The following is a 12462-nucleotide window of genomic DNA, read 5'->3' on the forward strand; positions in this document are numbered from 1 at the left end:
AAACCCAGCCAGGACCAAGTTCACCTACCAAGGAGTGCAGTTTCAATTCCGCTGCTCTCCTTGGTATTGAAACTGCACTCCTTGGTAGGTGAACTTGGTCCTGGCTGGGTTTTTTGTTGATCTTCTGGGGGAGGGGCCTGTTGTAGTGATTCTCAAGTGTCTTTGCCCCAGGCGGAGTTGCACCGCCCTTACCAGGGGCGGGGCTGAGTAATCCGATCAGGTTTGCTTTCGGGAGCTTTTGTTCCCTGAGCGCTTTCCGTAGAGTTCCGGGGGACGGGCATGAAGATGGCGGCCTCCCAGTCTCCGGCCCGGAGGAACCGAGAGCCCGGGGCCCCACTCCTCAGTGCGCCCTCAGAGAACAGCGCCCAATTACTCCCGTCACCCTGCCTCCGGCCGCGCTCCGAGCTGACCGAGCCTGTGACCGATTCAAGGTAACCCCGAGCTGTGAGCTCACTCCTCGGCTCTGTCTCTGTAGCCGGCTTCCCCGTTCTAATACCTGTAAGCTCTGCGACACTCAGACACCTCCGAGCCTTCTGTGACCCTGCGGGACCTGAGGCCACGCTGACCCTGCGTGGGCTTCACCCCGGTTAAGCCTCTGGAGCAATGTCCCTCAGCGGAACAGACTTTTAAAAGTCCTGATTTTGTGCTCTGTTGCTCTGCCGTTTGCCGGGAGCCAGCCCCTCCCCCCGCGGTCTATCTTCCCGTCGCTTTGGATTCACTTCTCCGCCAGTCCTACCTTTCAGAAAGTGGTTGATTTTCTGTTTCTAGAGTTGCTGTTCTTTTTCTCTTCGATCTCCTGTTGGATTTGTAGGTGTTTGCAATCTTTAGATAAGCTATCTAGCTGATCTCCCGCTACCTGAAGTAGTCTCAGCCTGCTACTTGTCCGCCATCTTGACTCCTCCCCCTAGAGCAGCATTTTAAATGGATTCATGATATTCTGTTATGCTCTGTGTTTATTTGTCTATTTCTTGGTTAGAGGCAGTTTAACCAAGGTTGTTGAAAGCAAGGTCTTTGGAACCAGACTGCTTTTTCTCTGACACTTACTCTCTCAGTAGAGAGAGTAGGTGTGGTAATAATACATATTTCATAGGGTTGTTGTGAAGATTATGAGTTGATTTCTGTAAATCACTTAGAACAGTGTCTGGCACGCAGTTACTATGTTAAGTGTAATGATTTTTTTTTTCCGGTAATGTTGGATGCAGCTTGATTGTAAAGAAACATTATAGTGAAAGTTCATTTACTCATTCAACAAATATTTATTGGGAATCTACTCTGTGCCAGATTCCGTTCTGAGGTGAATCAGTAAACAAAACAAACACTCTTGTCCTTATGGAGTTTATATTCTAATAGGGAAAGAAAAACAATAAAAGATAAATGTAGTAAATAGCATATTGCACGGTGACAAGTACTATGGAAAAAGAAAATGGAAAAAAGGGGTAAGTGGAGAGTTACAGTAGTCAGTTGAAGGCCTCATTGGGAAGATGACATTTGAGCAGAGTTAAAAATATTAGAAGTGGCTGTGGGGAGGGGCACCTGGCTGGCTCAGTTGGTAGAGCCTACAACTCTTATGATCTCAGGGTCAGGAGTTCAAGCCTCACATTGGGTGTGGAGCCTACTTATGAATAAAGATTTTTAAAAACAGAGAAGAGGAGTGGCTCCAGGCAAAGAACCTTCCAGCAAAGGCCTAGGTGACCTGCTGAAGACAACAGTGGGCAGGAGAAGGGGTGAGCGAGGCAACCAGGGCTAACCATCGAGGGCCCTTGTAGGGACTTTGGCTTTAACTCTGAGTGAAATGGGGAGCTTTCTCAGGGTTTTTGAGTGGAAGAGTGAACTAGATTAACTTTAAAAATTTCCTCAAGAATAGATTTTAGGGGACAGGGTGAGAGAGAAAAGTACCAACAAGTCTGGGTGGGAGGAGGGGTTGATGGGATCAGGGTGCTAACGGATAGTGAGAAGTGTAGAATCAAAGAATTTAGGCAAATTAGCTTTATGTCCAGTTTTAGTATGTGCTGCCTAAGCGCGCACTAGCTTTATGTCCATAAAAGGACAGTTTTGCTGATAGAATTGACAACTAATAGCTTAATGGTATGTGAGGGGACAAAAAACTCATTAAAAGAGTAAAATAAAGACAGGAGTTCCAGGGACCATCTCAATATAGGAAAAGTAGCAGTAAATGTACCAGGAGCTCCTATATTACATTGTAAGACAATAATTCATATTTATAGAAATGTCCCTGAATCATGAAAATAAGGAAATTCCACACATTTTTAAAGCAAATAACTAGATAGCTGAGGTTTTGTGTATGCAATAGTAACTGATATTTTTCAGGTAGTTTTAACCACTTGTGTATAGATCCCACTTACCAAAGTTCAAACGGTGCCTTGTTTTAATCTGCACTAACCAAGAATATGAAGTTAAATTGTATTTGCTGCATTTTGATCTCCCTTCACTGCAATTACAGCATGACTTAATAGGTGCTTTTGTGATTTTGTTCAATGGGGAAAACCAAGACCTCATTGTGGCCTGGATGTCAGGAGCTGCTTTTCCTTTTTTTAGTTCTTGCTGAAACTAAGACCTTCAGGAGTGCAGTACCTGGCTGAGAAAAGCAAGCCAAGTATTCTAGAAACATGTTATTTCTGAGCCAACTGCCTTATATATGATTATAAGCTGTGAATGAAGAATGAAATTATTATATTCATTGAGATCTACTTATTAAGATAAAGTAGTTTTTAGGCTAGTTTTGTTTTAAATGAGAATTTTAATGCCTAAAATAAGAGTACCTTTTGGTCACTTAAAAATTTAACAAAATAGAGGGGTGCCTGGGTGGCTCAGAGGGGTAAGCCTCTGCCTTCGGCTTGGGTCAAGGTCCCAGGGTCCTGGAATTGAGCCCCCCATCAGGCTCTCTGCTCAGCAGGGAGCCTGCTTCCCCCACTCTCTCTGCCTGCCTCTCTGCCTACTTGTGATCTCTCTCTGTGTCAAATAAATAAATAAAATCTTCAAAAAAAAATTTAACAAGATAGAAAAATACTTCCTAATGATGCTGAATGAATAAAATACATTTGTGTTTATATGATGTGAGTTCCACGGGAGAGAACTCACGGGAGAGTTCCACGGGAGAGATGTCTATATTTCTGCAAAGGGAGAGTTCAGAATTTTCGGGCCTGTTTGTCAAGCTGTGGGTATAACAGGAAAAAATCTGTTAGGAAGCACAAATGTAGTGAACAGACTCATAGTTTGGAAGGCATCTATGGTAGAAAGAGACCTGAACTTAGAAGACAATTTAATCACCTCAGGTGTATTTCTCATCTATAAAATGGGGATATTAATACCTATAAATAGTAATGCTTCATAGTTTCTGTACCAAATGATGGCAAAGTATTATTAATGCCATTAATAATCTTAACTCCATGAATTAAAATACCTTCTTCTGGTCATCTCAAGCCTTTTGTTTCCTGATTTGTAAATTGGACAGTTTCACAGTGGTGTTAGAGACAGTAACTTTCTTTTTTTTTTAAAGATTTTATTTATTTCTTTGACAGAGTGAGACAACAAGAGAAGGAACACAAACGGGAGTGGGAGAGGGAGAAGCAGGTTTCCTGCCGAGCAGGGAGCCTGATGTGGGGCTTGATCCCAGAACTCTGAGATCATGACCTGAACCGAAGGCAGACACTTAACAACTGAACCACCCAGGTGTCCCGAGACAGTAACTTTTTAAGCTTTCAGTTATTTTAGTAGTCTAGGATCTTGTGAGTAACTTCTCATTGGTTACCAATGAGTTTTGGAAAGGCATTTTATGCATTCATTTAGCACATTTTACAGTAATTAAATTCTTTATTTGTAACATCAGTTTCTCATTTTGGGTTGTCCAAAAGCAGACTGGACGTATTTGGTTGTAAGTAGTTTATTTGGCAGGCTCTTAGAGAATGCAATAAAGAGTATGTGGAAGTGGATTACCCCTGAGGGCGACTGGGCTGTCATCCTGCAGGGACGTCTCTGCATGACTGGGTGGAACATGCTGTGGAATTGTCCCACTAAGGGCCAGGGGAGCCAGGGTTTTTATCCACTGTCGGTTATTTGGAGGGTGTGAACCACCTCCCTGGCCCTTTGGGTCTGCCCCACACAGGATTAAGAAGCAACCTTGGGCAGAGAGCATCCTTGGGCAGAGACCTGTAGGCAGTGTAAGTGGTAGGTGTGGGGACTAAGCAAGGCTGAGGGGACAAAGTTGCTTTCTTCTGAAACATTGTGTTACAGAGGCAGACTGTATCCTCCAGTGGAAAGCTTGATTAATGTTGGTAACAAGTGCCAGACATCACACCTGTTTGATATGTGCTCTTTCTCCTTAGGATTTTCTGTTGCAGCAGACCATGCTACGAATTAAGGATCCTAAGAAGTCATTGGATTTTTATACTAGAATTCTTGGAATGACGTAAGTAAACTATTTACTGGCGCCTGTAATGTTTAAATGCATAACTTCGCAAATACTGGAATTGTCTCCGGATCTGTTTAAAAAATGGATTAAGCTTTTCTTCAGAAATCACAGAAGTCCTTTTGGCCAGGTGTCTGGACTGGGCTCACTGGCCGAGTACTTGGGTGTTCTCTCCCTCCCTTCTCTCTGAGAGTTGTTCGATCCTTAATGTGTTCAGATCCTTTTAATGTTACAGCCTCTTATTTACTTTGGAAAAGATAGAGTTATAAAAATGCATTACTTAGAAAATGAATGAGTTTGCCTAAAATTGGCCACCTGTCTCATTTTTATGGGATGTATTCTCTTTTCCTGAATAGGTAGTATCCACTGATCTTGCAGTCCTCAAAGCATATTTGTTTATTTTTCTTGATTAGTTTCCCTGAATAACATGAGGGGTTTTTCTTTGTTTCTGACAATATAGATACTTAAAGAATAAAATGATTTTGAATTGACTGCCTGGATAGCCTCCACTGACACTGAGAGAAAAATTCAAGTAATACAGTATATGTTTGTTTAGAAAATCTGACCGGTTCAAAAAAATATAAAATAAAAGCATTCGCCTCCCTTTCCCAGTCCTTGTCCTCAATGATAACTGCTGTTAGCAGTTTGTTATAGTTCTTTCCAGAAAAAGTAGTTTAGCAAATGTTTACAGCATACGTAAAAGAGTAAAACAAATACATTGAATACTCAGTATTTGCCAGACACTTTACATGTTTTTCATTCAGTCTCCACAGTAGCTCACAAAACTGTTTATATTCTCCATTTTACAGATGAAGGAAGAAGCCAGAGTTTAAAGACATTAAGTTCCTGTCCCCAAATGCCACAATGGGCACGTGGTAGAGGGGGAATTCAAATACAGATCTGATTGACTCTAGTGTTGACCTTGTTTTTCAAGAGCCCCCAAACGGGGTACAACTTGACATTATACTGAAAGATATGCTCGCTGAGAAAAGCGGGTTACAACAGGTTCATTTGCTCTAGTTCCCACCTGATTGGTGTGCAAGGCTTGTGCAGTCTGCTTTGGTAGGTGCAGAGATAGTTTTCATGACCTTATTATAAACATGTTTGAGTAAATCTTACTTGTGGGAAGTCAGTGCTGGGTCTCAGTGGGCCAAGGTGTATTACATAGCAGTGATAATTAAAAGAGCTTAGAAACCTTCCATTTGCTAGATAGGCTTCAACCATTCTCTCTTATTGATTAAAAATAAGGTTATCTTTGAGCATTTAGTCCTCAATAACCTAAATGAAATTGTATTGTGTCCATCCTCATTCTACCCTACTCCTTGCAGAATAATGGTATACTTTTTAAATTTATTTATAGGCCATGACTTGAACTATCTTTTTGGCCGTGGGAGGGGCTGAGGGTGAGGAAGAGAGAGGGACAGTCTTAAGCAGGCTCCATGCCCAGTGTGGAGCCCAGTGCAGGGTTCCATCTTCTGATCGTGAGATCATGACCTGAGCTGAAATCAAGAGTCAGACGCTTAACTGACTGAGCTATCCAGGCACCTCTTCAACCATCTTTTTTTTTTTTTTAAAGAATTTATTTATTTATATGACAGAGATCACAAGTAGGCAGAGAGGCAGGCAGAGAGAGAGAGGAGGAAGCAGGCTCCCTGCCGAGCAGAGAGCCCAATGCAGGACTCGACCCCAGGACCAGGAGATCATGACGTGAGCCGAAGGCAGAGGCTTAACCCACTGAGCCACTCAGGCACCCTTCAACCATCTTTTTGAAAACTTTAGGATGGTAGTTCATTCACTCTTCGTCTCTTCTCAGTCTCTTCCTTTCCACTGGCTCTTTTCCCTCAACCTACAAACAAGCTGAAATCTTTATTCTAGCATAATTCTTTCCCTCTGCTCTCTTTCCCATCATCACCCATCATCTATGTAGGTCAACCATCCTTGCTCACCTTCCCTCATCTCCATGAGGGCCATATGGCATCTGCTGCCCCATGCTGCTGAAACTGCCCTCGGGACCTCTCCATGTCTAGTCACCTGTTTACAGTCTCAATATTGTATGACCTTTCTGTAGTATTTCATATGGTTAACCACTGTATCGTTGACATTCACATCTTTTGTGACATTCATCTGTCCTTCCTTCTCTCTTACCACCTATCCTCACTTCCTTTTCCTAGGAGTTTTGGCATAATAAGATATTTGACTTAACTGAATGTCATATATCTGAAAGAACAGTAAGGAAATGCATCATATTTTTTACCAAAAATGGACAAAATTTTCTTTGAAGATACCTTTGCCACTTAAACAAGTAGCATAATTCCAGCTAAATTTCATTATGTTTGAAGAATTATAAAAGTTTGTTTTGTGAAAACTTTTTTATTTCACTGATATTTACAGATGAATTTTTTTAATGAGATATTTTCATTGATTTCCCACTGCTATTCCTATTAAATGGGTTCATATTATTCTTAGTAAAACTTGAATATTGTCATGTTGATTTTAATATGAGTCAGCCTTTCCTGTTGTTAATTGATTTTGGCTTGTTGTTTAATTTCAGGCTACTCCAAAAATTAGATTTTCCCACTATGAAATTCTCACTCTATTTCTTGGCTTATGAGGAAAAGAATGACATCCCAAAAGATAAAGATGAAAAAATAGCATGGGTATTCTCCAGGAAAGCTACACTTGAACTGACACAGTGAGTATCAGTTTTTATCTTTCTGTATAGTCTGCATTTTTATAAACCTTTTTTCCTTACTTACAAGCTTAATTCAAACCAGGTCTGCCTAATCACTTTGCATTTGTAGCAGCTTGAGTCTTTAAGGTCTTCGTAATTCCGGCATTTTAGGAATGCTGTTTTATTCTTCATGTTGTTTCTGTGTCCTTTGGAACAACTAACAAAAGAGCATTTATTTCAGGATTTTTGACTTAGTGTGTCCCTGATTCAAAACAGCTCTGGAATCAGACAGACCTAGACATGAGTGTTGGCTCTGATGAGACAGCTCTGTGACCCTGAACACGTTGTCTCCTCCTTTGGTGGCAGTCTCATTCATGAAATGGAGACTCAACTCTTAGCCCATGGAGCTGTTTGGAAGATATTTTAATGAGATCAAATAAATAAATAGATCAAATAGATTCAATAGATCTATTTGATCAAATAGATGAAATCAAATAAATAAATAGCCTCTATAAAGTATAATAAATGACAGTTGCTACTGTTATCGTTATTGTTATCCAGATGCCTGGTTTTATTGTCTCCTTAGTCTAATTAAAATCACATTTTCCCATTTGCCTTTTCTGTAGTTGAAACCTAAATATTTACAGTAGCAAAGAAGAAACCAAGCATATGAAGTTGCATACATACATGCCAAGATTTCAAAGAGATTATTGCAGCAGAATATCTGTTCTACAGGTCACTTGTAATTCTGTTTTCCCTCCTTTTGTAGCAATTGGGGCACAGAAGATGATGAGACCCAGAGTTACCACAGTGGCAACTCAGACCCTCGAGGATTCGGTATGTTGGCCTGTTCCCGTGTTGTATACATGGATTTGTGTGATTTGTGCGTTGGGCACTTATTAAGAATAATCAGCTTCTTCGTGTGGTATTGTCTTTCTGTGACTGACTTGTTTCGCATGGCATTGTGCTTGTAGATCTTTGTCCATGTTGTTGCAAATGGCAGAATTTCACTTTTCCATTGTATGTATATGTATCAATATTGATGGACAATTGGGTTATTTCCAAAATCTGGCTGTTGTAAGTAATTTTGCAATAAACATAAAGGTACATATGTGTTTTTGGAAAAAAGAATAATCAACCTCTTAGGAGTATGGCTGTTTTATTTTTCCATAAAAATTTTATTTAGGAGTTAATTTCATAGTCTCCATCTAAACCCTACATTTACTCTCACAATGATTTCACTTCTCAGTCTCAGGAGTATATTTCCAGTAGACTTTTTAATTTAAAAAACTAAAACCAAGGTTGCTAATAATCCCCCTTTCTCTTAGCATACACTTCTGCCCTGATCTAGAATCTCTCAGTCAAGATAACAGGATTGCAGACTTAAATTGGCTGCTATATAGTCAGTGGCCCCAGCAAATCTATTAAATATGAGTAAATGACTACTCTTTCTCCATAGTTATTCTTAACAGATTGAACTATACGTGAACCCAATATTGGGCTTATTTGAGATAATGTATAAGTCCGAGCTACTAATTAGCTTATTATACGCAGCCAGTTAGACTTAGAGTCTTGTTTTTTAATACAAGTTTTGAACTCTATTTGATTCAGTCAGTTTTCAGGTGCCTTATGTTTTGAAACAAACTCGTTTTGGAAGCTAGTTGTGGCCCTTGGATACCCTGCAGTAATTATTTCTTCCTTCTGCCCACCTTGTTTGGGGGTGGCCACCGAAGGTCACATTGGAATTGCTGTTCCTGATGTACATGGTGCTTGTAAAAGATTTGAAGAACTGGGAGTCAAATTTGTGAAGAGACCTGACGATGGTAAGTCTGCTGCTTGCTTTCTCCCGGCCTCTCCTCAGTTAACTAATGTACATGAAGCAACCACAGAGAGTACTGTTGTAGTAGATCCCTCTGCTTGCAAGTAACTTTGAGGAAGTCTGCTTCAGCCAGCTTAAGGAAAACAAAAGAATTCTTGGAAAAATACCTGGGTATCTTAGGGAACTAAAACAGCAAGTAAGGTGGCTTCACAGGGGACTAGACACAGTCTGGAGAGCCGTCAGAAACCTGGGCTCTCTCCCCACCCTTTGACCTTACCATATTCTCTCACTGGCCACTGATTCTCACTATTTCAGGGTGTACCTAGCTACCCCAAAATAAATTCCTTAAGGCCCATGTTAATCTGATTTTAATATAAATACACCACATCTCCTTAGTAAATGGCTGGTCTTTCATTTTTATTCTTCTATAACCATTGCATGTCCTTATGTTTTAGGTATCTGTCTAGAAATAGTAATGTACATATCTAGATTTTGTTGGATTTATATGTATTGTAACTATTCTACTTAGATCTGTTTCTGCCAGCATATTAATTCAATTTTTATTTGAAACATTTCACATTTCATTTTAATCCTTTTTTTTTCAATTAAGAGATTTGGTATCCAGGGGCGCCTGGGTTGCTCAGTCGTTCAGCGTCTGCCTCCGGCTCGGGACGTGATCCCAGGGTGCTGGGATCGAGCCCCGCATCAGGCTCCCTGCTCAGCGGGAAGCCTGCTTCTTCCTCTCCCACTTCCCCTGCTTGTGTTTCCTCTCTTTCTGTGTCTCTCTCTGTCAAATAAATAGATAAAATCTTAAAAAAAAAAAAAAAGAGAGAGATTTGATATCCAGATACCCTCCCAGACCAGGATATTACTGATTTATTTTTCCTTTTTATTTGGCCTTGGCTTTTATTTATTTATTTCGTATTTTTAAGTTATCTTTGCACCCAGCCTGGGGCTGTCTTAAAATCCTGAGATCAAGAGTTGCATGCTCTACCAACTGAGCCAGCCAGGTACCCCTGGCCTTGGCTTTTTTTTTTTTTTTTCTTTAATATATATATCAAAGTCCTTTTCTCTGTGTAGCTCTTACAGCATCTTTTGGGTTTTTCTGTCCCTCTATTAAGTATCTCAACCAAAACTTTTTCAGAGGGTTTTTTGTGAGGCAAAACTTTTGAAGCTTTGTAAGCCTCAGACCCATGTCTTTGTATCTGAATGACAGTTTTATTGAATATAAAATCTTAGATTTATTTTCTTTTGATCTTGAAAATACAACTCCATGGTCTTATTTTTCTATCCAGTGTTGCTATTGAAAAATCAGCTGATTCGGGTTATCTTCTGTTTCGCTCTGGATGCTTTTGTTATATTTATTATTTCTTTTTTCTTATTCTAGGAGATTTCCTCACACTAGCATACCAGTTAGCTAATCTTTCCTCTTTTTCCTATCCGTTCTGATAGTCATCTTTTGTGTTCTCATCTATTGTATTCTGAATTTCAGCTATAATGATTTTGATCCCTAGTTTTTGCTCAGTTCCTTAAACATTTTCTTGTTCTTGTTTCATATTGGTAATAGTTCATACCATTCATCACTTTTACATGTTTTAATAGCTCTTGGGCCATTGGTTTAATATTTGTTCTTCTATTTGAATCTGTCATCCATTGTTTGTTTTATGGTTATGTTCCTCAAATTCTTGTCACTTTGATACCTGAGGAGTTGTTGTCATTGCAACTATTACTATTCCGGTGCATCAGGCAGTGTGAATGGGGGGAGGCTAGACCCCAGTCTTTAAGAGCCCCCATGCTCTCAGGAAGATGGGCCCCGCAGAGATCCCTAGGCACCTGACAAGAGTTAAATCCTTGCATTCTGCACAACAGCTCTTCAGTCACATCTTCTTCCCCTCTGTCCCTCAGAGAGGAAGCAGGAGACCCTTCTTCTGAGGTGGTCATTCCCTAACTGTGATTGTGTGGAAAGTGAAGGCTGGGGAGATCAGTTGGTTTTCACCTGTTTCTGTCAGTTTCTCAAGGGCATAAGTCTTCTGTACTACCCTTATTTACTCCTGAGGGCATCTGAACCTGTCGTTTGAACCTCCCCTAATGTGGGGGCAGGAGCTGATGCCCAAGACACTGGGAGGAGCAAGAGCCAAACTAACAAAACCCCTTCTGTTTATTTTCCCACAGCCATGATAGACTGCCTTCTGGTCCAGGCCAATACGATCCATTTCCACATGGACCAGGTTAAAACAGTTACCCCAACCCACTTCTTCCTCTCCCCAGTCACCACCCTAGTTCTCACTTTTTTTTCCTCCCATTTTCCATATATGTTCCTCTGGGGTTGATCTTGGGAAAAAGAGCCAGAGAGAGATAGGAGTCAGACTAATTTAGCATCTTGGTCCCAAAATAGTTGCTGAGGTCACATTTTTCCATTTAAGCAAACAACTCTACTATTAGGCCAACTAGCCTCTCAATCCCAGTTATGAATTCCTAGGAGAAAGACTGACAGAGCTTGAGTGACCTAGAATAGTGTTTAAAGAAGTCATTAGGACCCAAGCCTCTGGGTCTTTCGGCTGTGTGGGTATGCCATACTACCTGCTCAAACACCTGTTTTCTTTTCCTCTTTAAAGTTGAACAATCTTGGGGTGCCTGGGTGGCTCATTCAGTTAAGCTTCTGACTCTTGGTTTGGGCTTAGGTCATGATCTCAGAGTCCTGGGATTGAGCCCCACATTCGGCTCTGTGCTCAGCATGGAGTCTGCTTAAGATCTCCCTCTCCCACTGCCCCTCCCCTGCTTACGCACTCTGTCTCTCAAATAATAAATAAAATCTTTTATTTTATTTACGTATTTGATAGAGAGAGAACACAAGCAGGTGGAGTAGCAGGCAGAGGGAGAGGCAGAAGCAGGCTTCCTGCTGAGTAAGGAGCCTGACACAAGGCTTGATCCCAGCACCCTGGGATCATGACCTGAGTCAAAGGCAGTTTCTTAACCAACTGAGCCACCCAGGTGCCCCTCAAATAATAAATAAAATCTTAATAAAATAAGACAATCTCTGTGATTACTCAACGGGTAGCATGAACTGTATCATGAAGGTGAAGTAAAAATCTGGTGCCTAGGGCGCCTGGGTGGCTCAGTGGGTTAAGCCGCTGCCTTCGGCTCAGGTCATGATCTCAGGGTCCTGGGATCGAGTCCCACATCGGGCTCTCTGCTCAGCAGGGAGCCTGCTTCCTCCCTCTCTCTCTGCCTGCCTCTCCATCTACTTGTGATCTCTCTCTGTCAAATAAATAAATAAAATCTTAAAAAAAAAAAAAAAATCTGGTGCCTAAAACTGCAGCCAGTTACAGACTTTATTTCAGGAGAGTTGGTTCCCAGCTGTGTGTAGAAGGTAACTATGTTAGTCATTCTGAAATGCATGCATTTGGGCAACGCTGACAATAGAATTTTCTAAAATTAAAACTATAAGCAAAATAATGTAGTTTTTAAAATGCAAATTAAAATTTGGATTAATAAAAAATGTTCTTAATTTTAAATTTTTAAAAAGTCTCTTTTATAATTAAATTC

General features: G+C 40.7%; 1 protein-coding gene across 1 annotated transcript in view; it reads left to right on the top strand.

Moving 5' to 3' along the window:
• LOC111147572 (glyoxalase I) overlaps positions 1-12462 on the top strand; it is a 34802-nt gene that overhangs the window by 21875 nt on the left and 465 nt on the right. Inside the window, exons 2-5 of the mRNA XM_022503680.1 lie at positions 4344-4426; positions 6978-7118; positions 7867-7934; positions 8831-8920. Coding sequence (XP_022359388.1) covers positions 4344-4426; positions 6978-7118; positions 7867-7934; positions 8831-8920 — 382 coding nt within the window. The remainder of the gene's footprint in view (positions 1-4343; positions 4427-6977; positions 7119-7866; positions 7935-8830; positions 8921-12462) is intronic.

This window comes from Enhydra lutris, unplaced genomic scaffold, assembly GCF_002288905.1.
Source record: "Enhydra lutris kenyoni isolate GAN:26980312 unplaced genomic scaffold, ASM228890v2 scaffoldscaffold17, whole genome shotgun sequence".
NCBI classification, from domain to species: Eukaryota; Metazoa; Chordata; class Mammalia; order Carnivora; family Mustelidae; genus Enhydra; species Enhydra lutris.